Below are 24,619 nucleotides of genomic sequence, written 5' to 3'. Positions count from 1 at the left end.
ACCACCATAGGCTGGGGGGGCGGCGACAGGGCCCAACTGCGGTCCGACGGCGAGAAGGGCCTGATGGCCTTGCGGACGTGGCCCAAGAATCCCTGGAACCGGCGAGCGTGGCATGGGCATGTTGCAGGCATGTACGACCCCCGTCCAGGGGTTGTAGCCACCGCTCCATGGTGGTGTGGGCTGCTGGTTGCTGTAGCCGGGCTGGTTCCCACCACTCCTGCCTCCGTTGCCTCCGTTGGTACGCTGACTGTCGCGGCCACGGAGGCAATTCCCACCATTGGAGCGCAGTGGGACGGCGCGGATGTGGAGGTTCTTCATCCGGCACTCCTCGAGGCGAAGGTAGGCCACCGCCTGCTCATAGGTGGGGTTGGCCATGAGTGTGAGATTTGACGCGGCGTTGCCGAAATTCTCATTGAGACCGACGGTGAGGGTGGAGAGAAGAAACTCATCTCCAACCTTGAACTCGATGTCGTTGAGCTCGTCAGAGGGGGTCTTGAGGCGCAGGCAGTAGGCGTCAATGGTGGAGTCGTTTTGGTGACATCCTAAAAACTCCTGATGTAGGAAGACGACCATTGGAGCTTGCTGTCGGTGAAGGGGCCATTGATCTTGGTCCACACCGTGTAGGCATCGTCCCCGTCGCGAACGGCAGCGTGGAAGATGTCCGGCAAAACGGTAAGGAAGAACCACCGGATGAGGGTGGCATCGATGGCCATCCAATTGGAGTCGCGGTTCATGGTGAGGAAGTCGGTGGTGTCGTCCACATGATCACAAAGATTGTACTCGCGGAAGAGAAGATTGAAGTAGGTCTTCCACGCGTAGTAGTTGGACGTCGTATGAGAGAGTTTGATGGGGACGTGATCGGAGAGAGGCACCTTGCGGATGTCGGTGGCGTTGGGAACCTTGGAATCGGAGCCGAGGGAGGAGGCGAACGGGTTGCTGCGACCGGAGGAAGACATGGCACGGGCTAGGGTTAGGGTTGGTGGAGGGTGCGGTGGCTGGGAGGTTTAGGGTTGTGGGGGAGGGAAAAAGAGGAGGCGGCGCGGCACGGGAGGGTGGTGCGGGCGCGGCACAGAAGGGTGGGGAGGGAGGGGCGCGACACTAGGGAAGCGGGGGCGCAGGGAGAGGTGCGGGGCGGCACAGCAGCGGCGCGATGGGCGGCGGCGCAATGGAGAAGGGCGCCGCAGCTAGGGTTAGGGGGATCGTGGGAAGGCAGATACCATGTGGAATAGTATGGTGCAATTTTCAATGTATTGATCAGGTGCAATCGCACGTATACATGTTGTATAATGTGGGCCCCAACCTCAACTATACAAGGAAACCGGAGGTGAGCTAAAAATACAAATCTTCTCCTAATAATAAAGCACCGATCGCTTCTGGTCGTCCGTCGTTGGCATTTTTGCAAAAAAGTCCCTCTATTTTTCTGAAATCAACCCGCAGTCCAGATTTAAGTGGGAACTGAAAAATGTTTTGCTTTTTGCGTAAAACCCCCTAAAGTTTCGGTTATCAACCTGCGGTCCTATATTAAATGAGAACATAAAATGTTTCGTAGTTTTCAGAAAACCCCCTCAGATTTCGGTTAATTGCCCCGCTGTTCCGTCAAGAAAATAACTTTTTTATAGATTCAAATATATTTTTTAAAATATTCATATCTTTTAAACTGTAACTCCAATTTTAACATGTTATATATGAAAATTGATTCAAAAACTATATAGAATACAACTATGATGTTATTTTTACTCGTTAACCATTTTTAAATGCCGTTTAGAGACAAATTCAAATGCTTTAAAAATATTCATATCTTCTAAACCCTAACTCCAATTTTAATATGTTATATATGAATATTGATTAGAAAAATATGTAGAATCTAAATATGATGTGTTTCACAAGTTAATAATTTTTTAAATGCTACTCCCTCCGTCCCAAAATAAGTGTCTCAACTTTGTACTAGCTCTAGTACAAATTTATATTAAGCTCAAGACATTTATTTTGGGACGGATGGAGTATTTAGGATGCAACGTTAATCAGTAGTGCACGATAGTCTCTTTTTGTATCGGTGCCGTTTTAAATTAAGAATGAACACCTTAACAAAAACAAATTGGAGACAAAAGAAACCATCTATAACCATGCATGTCTATCGGCGAGAGTGGGAAGAAAGTTAAATGGCAAGACTAATAAGATGCCATGTTGAAATAAAGTTGGGCCCATTGGGGTCTTGAGTCATTGCTATTGCGTAAGGGGCATGTGGTATTTTTTTTTCTCCTCTTAGAACGCACGGGCTCTTTTGCTAGTAGACATGTAGTATATTCTCAACAGACAGCCTCGATCAGCTTCGTTTTCATGGGAGCTTAGTAACTAATGATTCGATCCTATAGCCGCACCTAAGAAATAAGTTCCTGTCCCTGTTCCTCTGCGAGTATCTTTCTCATTTGCGACGAAAAGGAATTAAACAGCATTAACTGCATCTAACGTGAGGATATAACATTCGGTACAGATTCAGTGAGCAGAGAACCCACCTAATCAGAAACTCATCGAACACTGCTCATCATCCAGGCGCAAGATACCCCGGGAAAATATCAGGTCCTCCGGTGGGAGCTCGCGCGTTGGACCTCAGATCCGGGGGCTCCCGTGAGATGGACATTTTTGCAGAAAAGTCCTCAAGCAGTTCAAAAAATATGCACAAGTACAGCAGCTTCTTAGCCATCTGAGATCCGACGGCCCAGGAGCCCTTATCACGGGAGCACCGTTGCCCCAGCATCACCGGATACCATAGAGGCCATGCATTTTTATTTTCTTCATAAAAACCGACGCTGAATTAAAAATTAAAACAGCTACTATGGCTGCTTATTACAGTAATTAACACATCAAGATACAACAGCAATTTGCAGCCCTTTGGACAACAAACAATTTACCACAACAAGTCAGTTTTGCGTCAGCAAGCATTGTCTCTGCCTGGTAAAACAGCGAGAGGAAAACATACCGGCCCCATTAAAGTTCCCATTACGACGAATCAAATAGCATCTGGTACAAAAATAGGATGTACCAAAGTGCATGTGCAACGTCTTGATTAACTTCTGAATGGACACCCTTGCATGGGATATAGTATTTGCTTTTGCAATACAAAAGAAACTTAATTGCTTTCTTTGCTCACCTATGTAGCAATATATTCTACTGAGTTGGATTCCCATTACAAATTTGTGGCTCATGAAATGTTGCTGTCTTGCCGAGCTTTGTCAAAATTCCAGTTCCACGACACAATTGTGTCATAAGCTAGCACACCAAACGAGCTCAAAAGGGCGCAAATAAAATTGATGAATTGTGCCCACCGAATCCAAATGAATTCGACAATGCGACTTTCACATCACATCTCTCCTTTTGTGATCCCACCAGCAAGCTGACATCCTACAAGATTAAAATTTAAGCATATTCAATGAAAACATGGCAAAAAGATCATAAACCGTTAAAAAGATGAAAACTCCGTGTTCAAAATAACTTCTACATTTGCTATGTTGATGAATTTGTAGGCCAGGGGCGGAGTTAGAGCATGACCACTATGAGGTGAGTCTAAGAAAATTACTAGAGCCGGGTCTAGCAGAGCAAAATATTGTGCAATGTCTTAGCCTCCCTGGTGAAACCCATTCAACCAGGAAAAAGGGACCAGAACAGTAATAGTGGTAGTTGTGTGGCCTGACTTAGTGGCCCATTTGTTCGCCTTATTCTCTAGGACTCACTCTTGAACTAGACTTGACACCAGAATCTATTTTCCTTGGCCGCTCTCCTTCCAGTGTTTAAACCTGAAAGCCCCAAAATCTTTCTTAGCCTCGACTTTTTCTGAACGCTACACGTGGTGTGAGTGGTATCCATCTTTCAACAATGAACTTTTGTCCAAGTTTAGATTTCAAATTTCAACTTCCAACCCCTAATTGTTTTAACTTGGGCCCTCAAAGTCTTCATGCCCATCAAATCCTGGGTTAGGTGGGGTTTGACTCCAGCTACAGGCTAAGTAAGCTGCCACGTCAGTTTCAGGTGAGCCACTGCCATACTACAACGTCATCACCGCCACACCAGCACTCCAATGTCATCACCACGTCAGCATTGCAGATTAGAAAGGCTCGTTCTCCTCGTGCTCTCTCTTTACCCTCAAATCAAGTTACCTTTTCCCTTTTCTGTATAACCCTAGTCGAGAGGGCATCATCATGGCGGAGTGAAGAGAGAGAGAGAGAGCTTCAGCACAGCAGTGGAACGGGGGTAGGGCTCTGCATGCAACCCCGGGTAGCGTGAGGGAGTAGAGGTTCCACACTGACACAAGAGCAGGGCTTCAGGACTGCCGCAAACAGGTGGGAGAAGTGAGATCCACAGAAGCATGCAGTAGCTTGAGAGAGATGACGAACTCCAGTGCTTTCACCTTGTTAATAGGTGGCGGTGATGACGTGTCAGCAATGAATCTGGCAATGCTGGGACGGCTCACTTAACTGATATGGCAGCTTACCCAAGAGGATGTCAAATCCACCTGACCCAGGATTTGGATTCATATGAAGACTTCTGGCAGCTTACCCAGAGGAACTTAGGAGGTTAAAATCTGAACTCAGGGCAATTGTTCAAGGTTGCAATAAAGAGTTCTCCGAGGAGTTGGAACACACTAGGAGCAAAATTATGGCATCCTATTAAACGAACCACTACTCATTAGATTCACTAGGTTTGTTTTTTCATTTAAAACTTCTTCGGTAAACAATAGCACGGCAGAAAAAAAAACATAACTGGCCTGGCATAACTATTCTTTATACCAGCATTGGCTCAATCTGATGTGAAGTGCTATAAGACTCATGCAAGAGAAAAAAAGACTTGTGTATCAACAAAAAATTACCACATTTTTCTCCGGATTGTCTAGATTGATATTCGGATGGATCCAACCGGTTCTTATAGCCTGCATAGAAACAAAGGATACATGATGAAGAATACAATCATGAAGTATGATATTATCATTTGCATGATTTGCATCAGAACAAATAGTGCATAGTTTATATTAGGCTCCTAGCAGTTGCTCGCTGAAGTTAGTACTAGCACGCTGAAGTTAGTACTAGCACAATGAGTGATGAATACCTGTTGCGGGTTACTTTTCTGAGTATCTGCAGGCCTTTGAATGAATAAAAGGTGGTTGTTACTTGATTCTTCTTGGCAAATGTAAGTGCATCTAGTGCCACCTTTGTGGTTTGGAGTATTGATGACAAAAGTGGTTAAGGGACTAATGTCTTTGTGAGTATACACAGGTGGAAGTCTCTGAAGGTTTAACCAATGAATGTGATGCCTACAAATGTGAAGGAAACATTGACGAATTTGGTGCACCCATTTGAAGAATTAACCGAAGAACTAGATCGTGAAGGCTTAGTCTTTTTATAGTTCTTTTTATTTTTCATTGAGTCACAGGGCAATCCGTAGGTATGTGGATACAAATCTTGCGGAATAAATACTTACACAAGACTTTGCCCCAAGTCACCGCTAGGCCAACGGACTCACCATTCTGGAAGGGATTAATGAGGACGAAAGCAACTTTCTTCCAATGAGTGAAATTCCTAGTTGGTAATGGTAAAACCACTCGATTTTGGGAGGATACATGGCTAGGGGAGACGCCTTTGGCTTTGCAATATCCATCCTTATATAATATTGTGCAACGTAAGGAGGATTATGTTGCCACAGTATTAAATTCGATACCACTTAATATTCAATTTAGGAGATCCCTAGTAGGGGAACGTTGGAATGCTTGGTTGCACCTGGTTCGTAGGTTATGGAGGTTCACCTATTTGATCAGGCGGATACAATTCGCTGGAAGTTAACCACGAATGGCATCTTCTCAGTGAAATCCATGTATTCGGACCTAATTGACTCCGGGCCATTGTCGAGGTCGTTGCATATTTGGAAGATTAAAGTTCCGCTTCGTATTAAAATATTTATGTGGTTTGTCCATAAAGAGGTTATTCTAACCAAAGATAACTTGGCAAAAAGGAATTGGGTTGGTAACTCTAGATTCTGTTTTTGTGATCAAAATGAAACCATTAAACACCTCTTTCTCGAATGTCCTCTTGCACAATTATTATGGCGATCAATTCATATAGCCTTTAACGTTCAACCTCCAAGGAGCATAAATACGTTATTTGGGACATGGCTTAATGGAGTGGACGTACACTTAGCTAAACATATTCGGATAGGAGTATGTGCATTATTTTGGGCTATATGGAACACTAGAAATGATGATTTTTAATGGGACACAATTCACCAATTTTTTGCAGGTTATCTACAGAGCTACAGCTTGGATCTGTATGTGGTCCTTACTCACTCATGCGGACTTCAGGGAGCCTTTGGTTATTGGTGCAACCGTTGGGAGATGGTAGCACGGGCTTATCTTTAGCCGATTTGGGTGGTGAGCTAATAGTAGGCTAGGTGTGTAGGCATCGTATCTTATTTTTATATCGCCGGATGTGGCACTTTTTCAGTCTTATATCGCCGGGTGTGGCGCTTTCCAGTTTTATTTACTTTCGACTACTGCTCAATATGAGCATCTTTGGACCTTATGACCTTGTTACGTTTTTATTTAATAATATGGCCACATGCATCGATTGATGCAGAGGCCGGGGGTATTCCTCCTTTTCAAAAAAAAAAAAAACAGGGCAATCCGTACTATTAAGCGGGGGGGAGGTGATACGAACACAACATTTCCAAAGTGTGCTCAATCCAAACCTATTGCTTCGAGTGAAGACTTTGGAAATCTCTTCGAGCGCAGCGTCTTTTTCTTTAGTGTCCGAGATGATATTCTTCAGGGCACTTTAGTCAAAGTCCTCGCTGAAGAGTTAGGAAACTAGCAGTTTGGTTCTCCTACCATGAGGAATTTGAGAGTTCAAATTTCCAACCATTGCCTCGCTGGCAACGGCTCGTTGGCGGGCCCGTCCCGTCCAACGGTCATATCAGGCCTTGGGTTGCGACCCCGGCTATAAATAGCCACCCCTCTCCACCATCTGTTGGTTGGTTGCTCCGTGTGAAATTTAGACAAGTGTTGTCTCATCAATTCATCCTCCCGGTGAAATTGAGTGAATCCTAGTGAGAAAAAACACAATACCTAATAGCCAAAGTGATTAAGCATCACTGAAGAAATTGTTCGGGTAAATCGAAGACTTGTTACACTTGAAGATTGTGATCTTCCAAACTATTAGGCGTCAATTAAGCATCCAAAAGTCATTGTGGATTGCTGAAGAACAAGTATGTGAAAGTTTGGAGATCTACCACGAGTGATTAGCGATATCTGTGTGATCTTAGCTCAAGGAGAATGGGAAGAGTTGGTCTTCTGAGCTAAATCTCAGCCCCTCCAACCAGGCGTAGAGTTGTCATAGCAACTTGAACTGGTGCCACAAATCGATCGTCTTTACCGAGCCCTGGTTCCATATTCTTCACTTCTGTTTACTTTGAATAACTGTTCTGAAGAATTTGATCCCTTTCCTCTTTGAAGACTTCCACTGAACTTATTTGTTCAGTTGCATTTATGCATTTACTTATGCTTTGTTCTACTTTTAGTGTCTTTGTGATGAAATGTATACGTAATGTGTTAGGATAGTTCACTTGATTTATTTCGTCGCTTGCATGCTCTCCTTTGTTCTGAAGACTTTGATTGAATGTGTTGTTTAGTTTTTCTTTAGTCTCTTATATTCCTGTTATGTTCAGATTGTTGTTCTTCGAAGAACTAGCTTCTCTCGAATAATTCCAGAAAAATTTCCCACTCCCCTTCAGAGCAAGGTGCTCCCTTATTCTGTGTGATTTGGTAACCACCTAGAGTTTCAGTTATGTCGACTACATGGAATTTCAAGGCTTCCGCCAAGCGCCAATCTTCAGTGGCACGGACTACCCTTATTGAAAGAATAAGATGTCTCTGCGTCTAATGTTGTCGATGAAGACTCTGGAGAGTTATTGAAGGTTATGTGATACTTGATCCTAACAACATAACGATGCTCAAGCCAGAGACCCCATGTGATTGCCCCAAGAAAGGGCAATATGGTCACATTAGCTCTCTGAGGACTACGAAGTAGATATGGATCAGCTACAAAAAGTCAATGAAGATGTCTCCACTCGAAGAGATACCAGGATTGATGCTCTTCACAGCCGCTTCAAGCACTTGAAGAGGCTGGAAAATTTATGTGTCCAGGATACTTATGATCGTCTCTTGGATATATCCAATGAACTTCAAGCTCTAGGCGCCACTAACATCACAGACCATGAAGTGGTGAAGAAACTGCTCAAATTGCTAGATAGCGATATATCCAATGAACTTCAAGCTCTAGGCACCACTAACGTCACAGACCATGAAGTGGTGAAGAAACTGCTCAGATTGCTAGATAGCACCTTTGATACACTGGCTCTAATGATTCAAGAGCGTCCTGATTACAAGTAACTTGACCCAACTGATGTTCTCAGGAGGCTCAACACACACGAGCTGCAGCAAGAAGAAAAGAGAGATTTGTATGGACCAAGCTATCACAAGAGTCATGATTTAAAAGCGAAAGCTTTAAAGGCTAAAGCTGATTCTTCATCTGAAGAAGATCCCTCATGTGATTCTGATTATCCCAAATCCACAAAGACGTCGCACATCTTGTGAGGAAATTCAACAAGTTCACGAAGAAAACCGGCTTTCAGAAATTCTCCAAAAATGATCAAAGAAATCCTCTCGTGCAAGTCCTTCAAGTGACTCAAGTTGGAATAGAGGCAATAATGAAATGTTATTACTTATTTCCTTGTTCATAATTAAGTTTATATGTTTGTGATAAATTTGCAACTGTTCTTATGGAGACCCTTGCACATTTTCCACTACACCCGGGCATCAGTGTAGCACGCCATTAAGGATGCGGCGACCTGATCCTTGCTCACTTGCCATCGTATCTAGATCAAGATACGGCGCGCCACCGGGGTGGTGACGGCCCGGCCATTGCCCATTTGACGCCACACCAGGGTTCCGATGTGGCGCGTCGCTGAGAGGGTTACGCGCAACGAAAATCTTTTGGTTTCATCTCCATAAGAGTGGTTGAGTTGATATAGCGGTGAGGAGAGGTGTTGATATCCTTTGCGTCCAAGAAACCAAATGGAGGCGACAGAAGGCGAAGGAGGTGGAGGATACCGGCTTCAAGCTGTGGCCCATTACGTACTCTAACATACACGGGGACGCTCGCGAACAGAAATGGAGTAGGCATCTTGATCAAAACGAGCCTCAAGAATGGAGTGGTAGACGTCAAGAGACATGGGGACCGGATTATACTGGTCCAGATGGTAGTTGGGGACTTAGTCTCAATGTTATCAGCGCGTATGCCCCGCAAGTAGGCCACAATGAGAACACCAAGGAGTTCTCAGAAGGCTTGGATCACATAGTTAGGAGTGTACCGATTGGCGAGAACCTCTTCATAGGAGACCTCAATGGCCACATGGGTACATCTAACACAAGTTTTGAAGGGGTGCATGGGGGCTTTGGCTATGGCATCAGGAATCAAGAAGGAGAAGATGTCTTAAGCTTTGCTCTAGCCTACGACATGATCGTAGCTAATACCCTCCTTAAAAAGAGAGAATCACATCTAGTGACTTTTAGTAGTGGTCAACACTCTAGCAAGATTGATTTCATCCTCTCGAGAAGAGAAGACAGACGTGTGTGCCTAGATTGTAAGGTGATACCTGGAGAGAGTGTTGTCCCTCAGCATAAGCTTGTGGTGGCTGACTTTCGCTCTTGGATTCGTGTGCAGCGGGATAAGCGTGCCAAAGACACTAGAACGAAGTGGTGGAAGCTCAAGGGGTAGGTAGCTTAGGCGTTCAAGGAGAGGGTCATTAAGGAGGGCCCTTGGGAGGAAGGAGGTGATGCAGACAATATGTGGACCAAGATGGCGGCTTGCATTCATAAGGTGGTATCAGAGGAGTTTGGAGTGTCCAGGGGAAGTAGAAACGAAGTTAAAGATACCTGGTGGTGGAATGATGATGTCCAGAATGCTACTAAGGAGAAGAAAGATTGTTTGAGACGCCTATACCTGGATAGGAGCGCAAACAACATAGAAAAGTACAAGATGGCAAAGAAGGCCACAAAACGAGCTGTGAGTGAAGCAAGGGGTCAGGCGTATGAGGACCTCTACGAGCGGTTAGACACGAAGGAAGGCGAAAGGGACATCTATTATGTCAGTGTATTGAACATAGGTGTTCATACCCCTGACTACGCACAGATAGTTGTAGCCTCCTTGCCGACAAGGGCTTGACGAAAGATAGTTCCATCACAAAGCACTCAAGACATGGTAGATAAAACCATGAAGAAGACTTTGAGGTAGGTCATCAAGAAGTACTAAAGGAAGTACTGAAGATCAAGACTCAGGCTGCCGAGAAGCAACCTTTCCGGCAAGGCATTCTCCACATTGCCGGCAAGCTCTGCACCATCAAGCCCAAACCTCTTCCACCGCTCTACCGCACCTACCTGTCAAGATCTTGCCGACGGGTGGCGAGCGCAGGCGGTTAGGTGAAGCTTGTCGGGGCACGTGACGATCCACCGCCTGAAGATCAACTTTATTGACACCCGTCCAGAGGGCGTGTCACGGTAATAAAAGGTAGATGGCTGACGGTACAGGTGGAGTGGCGCTCCCTTGCCAGTATTTGTCCCGGCGTGACACATCACGACGCATTTAATGTGTTTGTCCTACACCATCAGTGTTAGGTATGATAACACTGCATCCACTATTTCCCCTCTGTAATTATTATTTTGCCACTATGGTGGCCCCTTTCATCTATAAAAGCAGGGCCATGGCAACCTTTACAAAGATCGAAACACTGCCCATTTGCAGTAGCTTAGCAGCACCTCCCGAGCTCCTTGCCGGCAAGGTCGCGCTCTCTGTAATCACAGGGCTCATATGCACATAATCCACTAAGCAGGAGTAGGGTTTTAACTTCACGGTTGTTGCTCGAGTGCTTTCACGGTTGTTGCTGCTCTTTGTGTGCTGAGAGCCCTCGCCGAACGTAAGGGGCTCTCTGGTCCCATAGATTGCCGTACGCCGATATATAAGATGGCCAAGATCTGAGAGAGGAAGATGAGGGATGTTGACCAAGTCAAATGCATCAAGGACAGAGCAGACCAGCTCCTGGTGAAGGATGAGGATATTAAGATAGATGGTGGGAGTACTTCGTTAAGCTGTTCAATGGGGAGAATGAGAGCTCTACCATTGAACTGGACGACTCCTCTGATGATACCAGCAGGCGTGTTGTGCGGCGAATCCAGGAGTCTGAGGTCAAGGGGGCCTTAAAAGGGATGAAAGGAGGCAAGGGGTTGGTCCCTGGTTGTATCCCCATTGAGGTGTGGAGAGGCCTCGGAGACATAGCTATAGTATGGCTAACTAAGCTTTTCAACCTCATTTTTTGGGCAAAAAGATGCCAGAAGAATGGAGACGGAGTATATTAGTACCAATCTTCAAGACGGGGGATGTTCAAAGTTGTACTCCCTCCGTCCCAAAATAAGTGTCTCAACCTTTAGTACAAAGTTGAGACACTTATTTTGGGACGGAGGGAGTACTAATTACCGTGGAATTCAGCTGATGAGCCATACAATGAAGCTATGAGAGAGTCATTAAGCACCGCTTAAGAAGAATGACAAGTGTGACAAAAAATCAGTCAGGTTTCATGCCTGGGAGGTCAACCATGGAAGGCATTATCTTACGACAACTCATGGAGAGATATAGCGAGTAAAAGAAGGACATGCATATGGTGTTCATTGACTTGGAGAAGGCCTACAATAAGATACCGTGGAATGTCATGTGGCGGGCCTTGGAGAAACACAAAGTCCCAGCAAAGTACATTACCCTCATCAAGGACATGTACGATAATGTTGTGACAAGTGTTCGAACAACTGATGGTGACACTGATGACTTCCCGATTAAAATAGGACTGCACCAGGGGTTAGCTTTGAGCCCTTATCTTTTTTGCTTTGGTGATGGATGAGGTCACAAGGAATATACAAGGAGATATCGTATGGTGTATGCTCTTTGTGGATGATGTGGTGCTAGTCGATGATAGTCGGACGGGGGTCAATAGGAAGTTAGAGCTATGGAGACAAACCTTGAAATTGAAAGGTTTTAGACTTATTAGAACTAAAACCGAGTACATGAGATGCGGTTTCAGTACTACTAGGCACGAGGAGGAGAAGAAGGTTAGCCTTGATGGGTGGGTGGTGCCTTAGAAGGACACCTTTCATTATTTGGGGTCAATGCTGCGGAAGGATGGGGATATTGATGAAGATGTGAACCATCGAATCAAAGCCGGATGGATGAAGTGGCGCCAAGCTTCTGGCGTTCTCTGTGACAAAGAGAGTGCCACAAAAGCTAAAAGGCAAGTTCTATAGGACAGCGGTTCGACCCGCAATGTTGTATGGCACTGAGTGTTGGCCGACTAAAAGGCGACATGTTCAACAATTAGGTGTGGCGGAGATGAGCATGTTGAGATGGATGTGTGGCCACACAAGGAAGGACCGAGTCCGGAATGATGATATACGAGATAGAGTTGGGGTAGCACCGATTGAAGAGAAGCTTGTCCGACATCGTCTAAGATGGTTTGGGCATATTCAGGGAAGGCCCCCAGAAGCGCCAGTGCATAGCGGACGGCTAAAGCATGTTGATAATATCAAGAGAGGTCGGGTAGACCGAACTTACCGAACTTGACATGGGAGGAGTCCGTAAACAAGGCCGGTCTTGAGATTTCAAGGGCCCGAGGCGGAACTAAACCTAGGGCCCTTAACATAAACATAATTAAGTATTGCAAAAAAATATTTTGAATCGGAAATACTACAATATTTTTCTCTTATAAGTCTCTTCTTTACTAATATGAGCATTAGCTTTATTATTAAGTTTATCCTAATTTCTTATCCTAATCAGCTATAGTAAAAACTGGTAGCTGGTGGAGACTAATGGATGATTTAAATGGAGAATGACATTTTGAATCTTGGCCTCTTTTAAGAAAAAACAAAATTCAAAAAATTTGGTTTCAAAAAAATCAAAAAAAAATTGTACAAGTAAACAAGGATGTGAGCCGTATGTTGTAAAATTTCAGGATGACATACGTTGAAATGCGACCTATACAAAGAAGACAAATTCATGGTCTTGGGAGGATGAATAGTATCATGTGTTAAAAAGCCTCGGATTTGTCTTTTGCACAGCCCTCATTTTAACGTATTTCGTCCTGAAAGTTTACCCACTTGTGCATTATGCCTTCATCTGTCTCTTTATTTTTTCAGATTTTTTAAAATGTAAAAACATGAATTTTCATGAATTTTGAATTTTGCATTTGGAGGCCTTCATGGAGCTCGGCCTCCAAAAGCAATTTCCGGATTTAAATGCCATTGATCACCCACGTTGTCATCCATTTAGATGTTACAATGTATTATGTATTGCCCTTACCTTACGGATTAGTTTAATCCTCTCCATAGCAATTACCGGCAAGTCCCCAAATATAAAAATTAATAACCACAATGATATATATCCATTAACAATACTCATAAATCGATTATTAGTGCCCAATTGTAATGACACAGAGGCCATGCATGTCGATGATCGTTCATAACTTTTAATCAACCATCATGATAAAATTTCCTAGGCCAAAGACTACCTATACAAGTAGAGATTAGAGACATACCTTCTCTTCTGTAATTCTATTCGTGCCCTAACAGTACGATCTAGCCTCCCGGCTTGTCAGTGTGGTCTCGTGCGAGACAGCGCGACTGGCTATCTCCGGCAGTCCAGCCTTCCTCCGACTTAGATCTGCTCCGACCCGAGGCAGCACCATGCACACATAGTAGATTGATATCTTTTTTTTACTCACAGTAGATGGATAGCAAGCGTCACGATCTTGATCTATTATCGCCCGTGTGTTGTGGTATTGTCGCTTCCCATTGTCCTGATTTTCTCGCAAAATTGGGCACACAACTTAGGGCCAGTTCTTTTGGCGGCTTAAAAAATAACCACGTCATCCCCGACTTTTCCCATAAGCCGCCTCTCTCATTCATTTGGGCTTCTATGCGAGTTATGGGATTACTACTTTAGAAGCCTCAACAAATTTTGAGAGCGGCTTATTTTTTAAGCTGGGGAGAGGCAGCTTATTTTTTAATCCCCCCAAACGAACTGGCCCTTACAGCTTGTGGATTAATGAATGATTTTTTTGGGAAGACTAACTGGCTAAGGAAGGAAATTAAGGGAGGATTTTTTTCATATAACTATGCCCAATTAATCGCATGCAATAACTGCTCTATTAATCAATTGAAAGGGCCCTCAATGGTACTAGTAGCACGAAGGAAAGCGAGGAAATCAAGGAAAAGTTTGTAGGAGAAGGGCACCCATTTTCTCGCTTTGGAGTATGTAAATACATCGGCACTCCGGGCCAAGGCGCTAAGCCAATTAAGAGAAGAATTGGGGGCCCTCTAGCACCTTGGGGCCCGGGGCGGCCGCCCCGCTCCCCCCACACAGGGTCGGGGCTATCCGTAAAGAGAGATATGAAGGACTTGAGTATCACCAAAGAACTAACCATGGGCAGGGGTGCGTTGAAGCTTGCTATCCATGTGCCAAAACCATGAGTTGGTTGCGAGACATTATGGGTTTCACCTCTAGCCTACCCCAACTTGTTTAGGACTAAGAGCATCTCCAACAGGCGCGCTAGATATGGCGCGCGCGGGAAAAAGGTATTTTTAGCGCGCACGGGGCGGTTTGGCCCTCCAGCAGGCGCGTGGAAAAGAATTGCGCGCGCTCGCACGAAAAAACAGCAACGCACGCGACAGTTTTGGCGCGCGGCGTCGGGTGCGCTCTATAAAACCCGCACGTGCGAGCCCGCCAACCGCCACTCCATCACCTCCTTCCCTGCCGCGCCCTTCTTCCTCGCCTCCAGCGCCCCGCTGCCCTTCTCCCCACGCCACCGCGCCTTCTCCCCCACCGACAACATGCCGCCACGCGCCCGGAGCAGCTCCGGCTACCTCGGCGTCCGCGCCCGCCCCTCCGGCGTGTATTACGCGGAGATCCGCTCCGGTGATATACGTCTCGGTCTTAGGACGTTCGAGAAGGCCCATGAGGCCGCCCGCGCGTACGACACAGCTGCGTGGCGCCTCAACCGGCCACGTTCACAGATGAATTTCTCGGACGCCCGTACGCGCAAGCAGGCGCAGGATCTCGCGCCTCTGCCGCGGCTAATCACCGACTAGGACCGCCGCATCTGCGTAGGCGGGAGCGCCGCCTCCTCGTCGCCGAGGCGGACGAGTACGCCACGGCAGAGTGGCGCCAGCGCTTCCCGGAGGATGTCGCCGCCGAGAACAACTTCTGGGCACAGAGGAGGGCGCAACGAGCCGCGGATCGGGCGGACAAGCATGCGCTGAAGGCACTGGCAATTGCGCAGTGCGAACTGGGATCTGCGTCGACCTTTGACGACAATGATCCTCGGTGGGATGAAGTGTTTCTGTCGTCGGACTACACCACCGAGGATGACAACGAGGAGTAGTTTCTAGTATATTTGCATCGTAGTATCGTTTTTATCTATTTTTATTTGTATCGTATGGACTAGTTTGTGGTGTTGGGCTTGAACTATGCTATTTGAATTTTATCTATATGTTGTTTCATATTGTTCGTATGTGTTGCGTCGTAGTACCGGTTGCTCGCGCGCGCCAGATTTTGCAGCGCCTGCTGAAGCTGCTCACGCGCGCCATATTTTGTATCGGCCGCTGGAGCCAGCGCTCTGCTGCGCGCAAAAAGATGCTATTTCGGCGCTGTAAAATTTATTTAGCGCGTTGCGTGCCTGTTGGAGATGCTCTAAAGGCTTTGTTGTTGTTGTTGTTATTTGCAATTGTTCTCGATATTAGATTCGAAGAGAAACCCAATTGTATGTCTGAAAACATAAACACCAAGTAGATCCCTAGTTTTACCTCTAAGACTAGCTCATGTATTGCATGATGGTTCCGTTTTCCTGATTATAGCTCATTGTTTAAGTAACAAAGATGCCGGGAATAATGGGAACACATTGTTGGCAGAACAATGGTGTTGGACAGACCCAAATTATGATATACTGCGAGATCCCATTGTCACTGTGTTGGATAAATTGCAAAAGCTGGGACTTGAACTCAAGACCTTAGGCCATGATACCATGATAAGCTTCATGCACTAGCCAACGCAACCAGAAGTCCGAACTAATGGAAAGGGCTAGGCAATCCATATATACACTTCAACACCTCCTATCACATGTGACGGGGGAAGTCGACACGTGAACAGACTCAGATGTATGGCTCAAGAGGCATATACTTGCTAGATAACCAACACATAGGGGGCAACAACAATTTTTGAATAAATTGCGTAAGCCTGGACTTGAACTCAAGACCTTAGGCCTTGATACCATGTTAAGCTTCATGCACTAGCCAACGCGACCAAAAAGTCTGAACTGGTGGAAAGGGCTAGGCAATCCACATATGCACTTCAACACCCCTTCTCACGTGTGACGCGGGAAGTTAACATGTGAATAGACTCAGAGGTATGGCTCAAGAGGCCTATAGATGAACAGGGGCAACAACAACAATTTTTGAATAAATTGCGAAAGCGAGGACTTGAACTCAAGATCTTAGGCCCTAATACCATGTTAAGCTTCATGCACTAGTCAATGCAACCAAAAAGTCTGAACTGGTGGAAAGGGCTAGGCAATCCACATATACACTTCAACACCCCTCTCACATGTGATGCGAGAAGTCAACATGTGAATAGACTCAGAGGTATGGCTCAAAAGGCTTATACGTGGACATAGAGGGGGCAAGAACAACTTTTGGATAAATTGCGAAGCCCGGACTTGAACTCAAGACCTTAGGCCTTGATACCATGTTAAGTTTCATGCACTAGCCAGTGCAACCAAAATTCGAACTGATGGAAAGGGCTAGGCAATCCACATATACACTTCAACAACCGACATGCCTATTTACTACAAATAGTCCTCACGGCAGCAATACTAGATACAGCTCAGAAAACCACTTTCCTGTGTACAGCCCCAACTCTCCTCTTGCTCCTCTACTTCAGCCTATTTCTAACATACGCCAACTTGTATTTGGCCACCATGCCGGTTTGCTTCAGCTGCAAGATCTTGGACATTTGGCCATCAAACTCATCGCAGCCGATCTCAGCAATAACCACCGCAATGGCCGCGTCCCAGTGGATGCGGCGATGCAGTCGTTTGTACAATTGCTGCCACAATGCCACATCCCCCTCAAAGTACGTCATTGTCGTGCTGACCCAATGATGCCCAGGAACGTTGTACATCTCAAAAAAGTTATAGCAAGGATCAACCTAGAGAAGGGGAAACTCGCCTTTGAAGGTGGGGAACTGGTGTTTGGGTGGCTTCAGACGAAACTAGCCACACAGAACAAAATCGGCAGCTGCCAGATCCAAGCCCGTTCTTGGCGAGCAATGGTGCCTTGTCAGCCTAAGGGAGAAATCATGGGCGTCACCACCACGGGAGTCACCTCGGCCTGCTTGACGATGTCAGGGTCCTTGCCGATCGTCCACCTGCTTCGTGATTTTCGTGAATCACTGTCGTTGGAGTCAACTTGGCAGAGATGGATTCCACTTCCTCGGTGACCGCTTTCAACAAGGTGACCACAGTTCCATCTTCTCCACAACAATTCGAGTTTGAGCGGACAGCTTGGAATTGTGTGCCAGCGCATCTCCCTCCAAATCAGTCGAACGCCGACTTCAGTTTTACACGAGATTAAGCCATAGAGCAATCTCTCAACCAGCCAGTCGCTGTTAGCGGTCGATCGAGGGATTGTGGAGCACCGCTGGATCAAGACCTTACTCTGAATACTAAATTGTGATGTCTCAAAGAACAACGAAATTGAGATGAGAGTACAGAACAGTTATAATTCACTTTCCGATGATTTGGAACAGGAGTTAGAGATGCCTTTTAATGGAATCTCATAATAGGCTTTGACATGGTCCCCGCTCACTCCAACACACAAACAACACATGCCACCTCAGCTTATTATGTGTGTGTCCTAGCTCGATAATTATCCACATCAGAATGGACCAATTCTTCAGTGTGTGGCCTCTGCGTTGCTAAAGTCGTGACAGCTTAGCGGGAGTTATGCACAACGACTTGAGTGCCTGGCAACACCATGACCATGATTGGAGGCAAAAAAAATTAAGGGGTGGGTACCACATGAGTGAGGAGAGAAAAAAACAGATATGGCACTTGATGAGTTTTGAGTTAGGCTGCAGGTGAGTGAGAAAGCCACTAGTGCCACTGCCGGGAGAAAGAGACCGCCTGCCGACATTCTAGCAGGCTTGCCAACATCCAAATCTTAGTTGCCTTCTCATCCTGCCGCCTCCGCAAAACTTTGAGATCAGCTCAGCTCAGGTTAGTTTCCTTCTCTCTCCTCCCTATGATTTGATCTGCTCTGGATCTCTTCTATATATTGCTGCCTCTTGATCTCTTCTATATATTGCTGCCTCTTGCTCTGTTGCACCGTATTTTTGCATTTTTGCTTGTTCTGTGTTTTTCTCAGTGACCCCTCTTCTTAATATGTTGCTCCCTCTAGAGAAATTACTTAATTTGGAATGATATTGTGCTGATATACCTTCTAATCTCCAGCCATGTGCTACATAAATATTTATCTATTTCGTGCCATATGAAGTATGCTTAATTATTATTGTTTGCACCTTCAAACTCTAGACTAGGCACCTAGGCATCCCTGCGTTTTGGGTTTGCTGCAACTCACTAAAACAACGTACCTTAACAGTCCACCAAATTAAACTCTAGGCTGTAGATTTCATGTACTGTCACTTGTTAATTTTGCATAACATGCTCATATGAATACATCAAATACAAAGCCAACACTGCTACTTTTCTGGCCTTATATACTACTCCTATTAAAGGCCTGTTCGGGTTCCCTCCCATCCACAACTCCGCTTCCGGAGTTGGTGGAGCAGCAGTTCAAAATCACAGAGTGGGGAAGGAGGTGCTCAACAGATCCTGAGATTTCATGGAGTGGGAGGATTGCCGAACAGCCCTTAAACTGATTGTTGGTAAAACATTGCAAAGTATAATAAATCTTGAATACATGGGTGCCCTATAAAAGGAAGGGGAGAATTTAGATATATTCCACTTCTGAAAAATGCCACTACCAAACTTGATATTTAAATAAGCAATTATTACGTTACAGAAACTTGAAGGATGGCATCATGTTATGCTTCTTCCTTCCACATCCCCCATCTGTTCCCATTCCTCGCCACTTCCATTGCTTCCCATCCCAGCAGCGGAGCTAGGGATAAGATCTCCAAGCTAAGAGTGGAAGTCCAATTCTCCACTCCACATTCATGGCCAAGCTTGGTGTTCCATGGCCTCCTCCACCTCCAGATATGTGCATCTTGTTGCTCACCAGCATCCACCGCAACCCTAACCTCTAGGACACGCTCCCATGGGAAGTCACGGTACTCGCCCTACGTGGAGAGGTCAATGTCACAAGGCATCAGTGAGATGCAGGGAGGGCTCGGGCCATCGCAGCTGGTCACCAGCACAAGGCAAGGTAAGCTGGCGGGAGGTACTGGAGCGGATATAGGATGGGTGGAAAGGGGGGAGAATGAATAACAGAAGAGTTCTGTTTTCCAGTTCTTGACATAGTGGGATTCTTCAGAATTCAGTGACTGAACAATGGCATGCTAATAAAATTAAGACTATGTAGTGGCATTTCTCGAACTGTCCACTTAGCAGTAGCATATATATTGATTCCCTGAAAATAGAGAGAGTAGTAAGATATTCTGTTAATTTGAACATTTCTTACCCTTAACAAAGCATCTCTTAGGGGAAGACTCGTATTTACGGACTTGGGGTGAGATGGCGCTGCTAGATTATAAAGGCTCCATGCATGGAGTTTTAAACATAGGTATTCATAAACCGCATGGGAGTTCAGAATTCAAGAAATCGCACAAAGGTAATATAGCCAGGAACCAAAATGATAGTTCATAAACAGTAGCATAAGATTAGCTAACAGGAAATTTAAAATTCAAATAAAAAAAGAAAACTACAGTAAGACCTACTTGTATAGCAGCTACAGCTTCTATTCCACCTGCAGCACCTAGCAAGTGGCCAGTCATCGACTTTGTTGAGTTTACTCTTAGCTGCAATGCATAAAATGCATATCATTCCGGAGCTTAATTTACACGCCAAAGAAGAGAGAGAAGATTGTTTCTGAATCAGGAGGTATGCCTGAGGATTCTGCCCAAAACAGCGGCAAAGAGCTTCGAATTCCTTTAAATCACCCAACTGTGTAGATGTAGCATGGGCATTTACGTAGTTAATGTCTTGCCTTGTTACTCCTGCATCAGCTAGTGCATTTTTGACACAAAGAATAACCCCCTTCCCTGATATTACATAAACATAATATTAGTACAAAAATTGTTCTAATTTCAGTTGGGAAGTATCACAAAATAGATGCACCACAAGGTTAAAGAATATTTTTCACCTTCAGGATGTGGTTCCGTCATATGATATGCATCACACGTAAAGCTTCCACCCAGAAATTCGGCATATATTTCTGCACCTCTTTGCTATAGAATGGAAATTCCATTCAGACATTTGAAAAGAAATCACCATGGAAGAACTACACAAATGGAGAAAAAAAGCACGAACAAAAAATATCTAAGGAATCTCATTAACACAACCTTTGCATGCTCAAGTTCTTCCAAAAGAAGCACACCAGCCCCTTCTCCCATGACAAACCCATCACGATCCTGTTGCAGAAAAAATAGACAACACGAACTGTTAAAACAGTACGTGTTCTGCTAATTTCAAGCATGCGACTAGTGCAGAATCATCACCACCAGGTAAATATGTGCACCAAGCCAGTAAACATGAAGACAAATGTATCAGTGGTATAAACATGAAGCGTAGACTGTAGATTCATATGATTTGGCTACTAGGTAGTGGTTATGTTAAACAAATCTTGGAGGACTAACCATGTCCCAAGGCCGAGAAGCTTTTGTTGGATCACTATTTCTCTGTGAAAGAGCTCTACATGCCACAAAACCTCCCAATCCTGCATGTAACAGTAGAAATGATCACCATAATATTCATGCAAAGACAAGATGTTCAAGTAAAAAAACAATAAGCCAATAACAATTGGGATGATGACATCTCAAATAATGAGTTTCCGTACCAATTGGTATAATTGGAGCATCAGAACCACCACACAGCATCAAATCCTGCATGTTTAGGACATGTCAACAAGTAGGGCGTTCCTTACAGGATGTCACGAAAAATCAAGTTACTTACAGTTTCCCCTCTCATGATATGATTGGCTGCACTCAGGATGCAGAAGTTACTAGTGGCACAAGCAGTAGAGATAGAGTAGTTTGGGCCCATCCAGCCCTGCATAGGCATACGACTTAAAATTAATCATCATTAACCACTGAGAAAATTAAAAAAACTGATAATCCAGATCATATAATGCACCAGATCCATTGCAAGTATTGCAGAACCCATGTTTGTAGTTGCAAAAGGTACACAAAATGGGTTCATCTTCCTGTAGGAGACCCTCAATGCTTCAATTGCGTCACTAAAAACCTGCTTAAAATAACATCATAAGCATTAAGGAAACAGTGTAATAAACACTGCCTTCTTTACAAGTAAATATATACACTGTGAGATCCAGACCTTCATGCCACCCATACCAGATCCAATTAGAACTCCACATCTCGATTTGTCCAACTCGTTCATGATACCTTCAGTGACCCCACCATTTTCCAATGCTTTCTTACCAGCAACTATCAAATATTGCATGAACTTATCCATTCGCTTAGCTAACTTTGGTGCAACCCAACCATCTGTTGAAAAGGATTTGATTTCTCCTGCAATTCTCTGTATGAAAGATAGCATGTCAAGGAGTGTGACTGTAAAGGATATTTCAGCTACATTGCAAAATAAACCCCACACCCAAGTTAAGTAGAATAAAATAATACCGTGGGATAGCTGGAACAGTCAAATGCTTCTATCTCACTTATTCCACTGACACCCTGTAGGAGGTTGCTGTAAAACTCATCAGGCTCATGGCCTAACGGAGTCACGACACCCATGCCAGTGACAACTACCCTCCGTTGTTTGGTTTCAGATTTGTTGTTTTCCACACCTCCTCTTTCAGGATGAAAGGAAACAGCAATGGGCACTCCTGCAGTCCATAAGGCATCTCATTTAGGTGATAGATAACTAATTTGATTCGGCATACGCTACAAATAGACTCACACAAAAGAAAAGTAGCATCACACGCAAAGAAGTGTTTATCAGTTAGATGTTTCTTTAATCAACCAGAACCGATGAACAATATTGGAAGGTTTATTCGCATGAAATGAAACAAATGGCAATGGAAGTTGCACATTAGCGATAATTCCAATCATATGATTTCCCCAAAAAACACCAGTTTTTAATAGTACAATCTTCAACACCGAATTCCCATATTGCAACTTAGTTTCCTCATGTATAAATCAATTCTGATAAAAATCCCACGTTTATGATAAATTATACTTTTATTTTAATGACGGCATCATGGTGAAGTCACTAATTCACTCGAGCATGCATCACACATATAAGAACAAGGTTTACACATACAGAATCATGCACAAAGCAGCGAATAATTGTCTCTCGCCTGAAACCCCAAATGCACACGAGCCATTTGACAACTGAAACTCTATAAATCCCGGACGTTTACCCCGCACCGAACACCCTGTGATACGACCTACATGGTTACAGGCGTACAGCCGACCGCAATTTTACAGTTGACATTCGGATAAGGACCAAGAAACCATGAAAGGGCGGAGAAGGCAACGGAAATGGCCTCACCAGAGCGTGCCCCGCCTCGGCGGCGCGCAGCAAGGTGGCGGCGCGTGCCGAAAAGCCCGCCGCCGATGTAGTTGCGCTGCTTCCCTTCATCGTCAGCGACGCAGGTTGCAGACAAGCAGGCGGCGACGATCCAAGTGCACAGCGGTGGCGCCACCGCCGACATTGCGCACGAACTGGATCCTGACGACACGAAGGTGATGCGAATCACCTGGATTCGCGGGAGGGGAAGGGCAGGGGCATCCACTAGCCACGAAACGGCAGAGGCAAGGACCGGAACGGGGGTCTGTGCCCGCGAGAGATGCGGGCAGTTCGGGCGCAAGCGAGCGAACGCGAGCGGGGTAGGTAGGGATTTGCGGGAGTTGGATAGAAGGAAAGCGGCGGCGGCGGTGGTCTTTAATAAGGACGGAGGGGGCTTAGGCGCATCTGAGAGGTGGCGGACGGGGAGGAAGCCGCCATTGCCAGGTGCTCGACGAAAGGTGCCCTGGGAATGGAGAGGCTGAGCCGCTCAAGCCTATTGAGGGATCTCCCGGACATGTCAACATGGCAATGGGGTAAAAAAAAATTGTTTGAGAAAATTAAAAAGACATCTATATCTATATCTATCTATATATTTTTAACATATATTTATCTATATCTATATCAATATAAAAATACCCAAATGGGCAGATCCAATTAATCTCGGTCATCAAATCATGTCAATCCAACGACCTAGACTGCTTCAATATCGTGCGTTCAACACGTTTAGTGTGCAGTTAATTTCATCTATATCTATACTCAATATAAAAAGACCCAAATGGGCAGATCCAATTAATCTCGGCCATCAAATCATGTCAATCCAGCGACCTAGACTACTTCAATGTCGAGCGCTCAACATGTTTAGCGTGCAATTAATTTCATACCAAAAATAGTGTTAATCACATAATAACACGTAAATAATATCATATTTAATATCCGCATGCACTTAATATACATCCAAATTAACGTGCATTGCACGTACACATTGACTAGTGGGTTTATAAATAGGAGAAAATTATACCCATCAGGTAAGTCGGTACGGGTATGGGAACACAATACACATATACTAATTCCTTCTAAATGGTAGGTACCATTTGTCATCGCCTAATGGAAAAAACGTAGCCGCTTTATCCTAAGCTAACACAGCCGCTAGTCTTGACCCAAATCTCATCCCGTTACCCGGTGCATGATCTTGTTTAAACGTGTTCTCGACCCAAATCTCATCCCCTTACCCAGTGCATGATCTTGTTTAAATGTGGTGACCTTGTTTTGTAAACTCATGGTTTTGTTGATCTTATTATATAGTCTCTTTCATTTGATCATTTCAAAGTAGGAGCTGCAGAAGTATCTTTAATAAAAATAGAGAAAAATATGCCTCTCTTATTGTCTTGTAGTTGAAAGAAAAAGAAAAAATATATTTAAATATTTCTCTTAAAAGTTCACTTACAGGTTACTCATCCATGCATGTAATTGAACATTGTATAGTGCCATCTAGTTCATGCTTATTGTTATCCACTTCTAAAAAATAATACCAATTTTTTTCATTCTTAGCAAATCATGATATATATATATATATATATATATATATATATATATATATATATATATATATATATATATATAGGATATATAGGGATTGACTATTCTCCACCCCCTCTATTTTACCATCAATGCATCATAATTTTACGTTTTATAAGTTTTGTCTTATTTCTGACGTAAAAAGAGA

General features: G+C 44.6%; 1 protein-coding gene across 1 annotated transcript; it reads right to left on the bottom strand.

The window, feature by feature from the left end:
* Window positions 1-2,974: 2,974 nt before the first annotated feature.
* On the bottom strand, window positions 2,975-23,389 carry LOC123097318 (3-oxoacyl-[acyl-carrier-protein] synthase II, chloroplastic). Its single transcript, XM_044519017.1, has 13 exons — window positions 22,879-23,389; window positions 22,005-22,210; window positions 21,700-21,903; window positions 21,499-21,609; window positions 21,319-21,414; window positions 21,203-21,248; window positions 21,003-21,082; window positions 20,709-20,777; window positions 20,510-20,594; window positions 20,254-20,408; window positions 20,085-20,165; window positions 4,862-4,921; window positions 2,975-3,399 (listed from the first exon to the last, which is right to left on the bottom strand). The coding sequence occupies exons 1-13, from the start codon at window positions 23,039-23,041 to the stop codon at window positions 3,286-3,288; spliced, it is 1,470 nt and encodes a 489-aa protein (XP_044374952.1). The 5' UTR covers window positions 23,042-23,389; the 3' UTR covers window positions 2,975-3,285.
* Window positions 23,390-24,619: the final 1,230 nt, after the last annotated feature.

The sequence above is a fragment of the Triticum aestivum genome, chromosome 4D (assembly GCF_018294505.1).
Source record: "Triticum aestivum cultivar Chinese Spring chromosome 4D, IWGSC CS RefSeq v2.1, whole genome shotgun sequence".
NCBI lineage: Eukaryota > Viridiplantae > Streptophyta > Magnoliopsida > Poales > Poaceae > Triticum > Triticum aestivum.
Note: the sequence above shows the minus strand (reverse complement) of the source record. Positions and strands in the feature narration are given on the sequence as shown.

Bases quoted from the DNA above. Each gene is read 5' to 3' on its own strand.
- LOC123097318 (XM_044519017.1), bottom strand. From the start codon at position 23,041: ATGTCGGCGGTGGCGCCACCGCTGTGCACTTGGATCGTCGCCGCCTGC. The intron at 21,904-22,004 runs GTATTATTTTAT...TCTTTCATACAG, and splicing joins ACTGTTCCAGCTATCCCACG to AGAATTGCAGGAGAAATCAA. The intron at 21,610-21,699 runs GTCTGGATCTCA...TATTTTAAGCAG, and splicing joins CTGGTATGGGTGGCATGAAG to GTTTTTAGTGACGCAATTGA.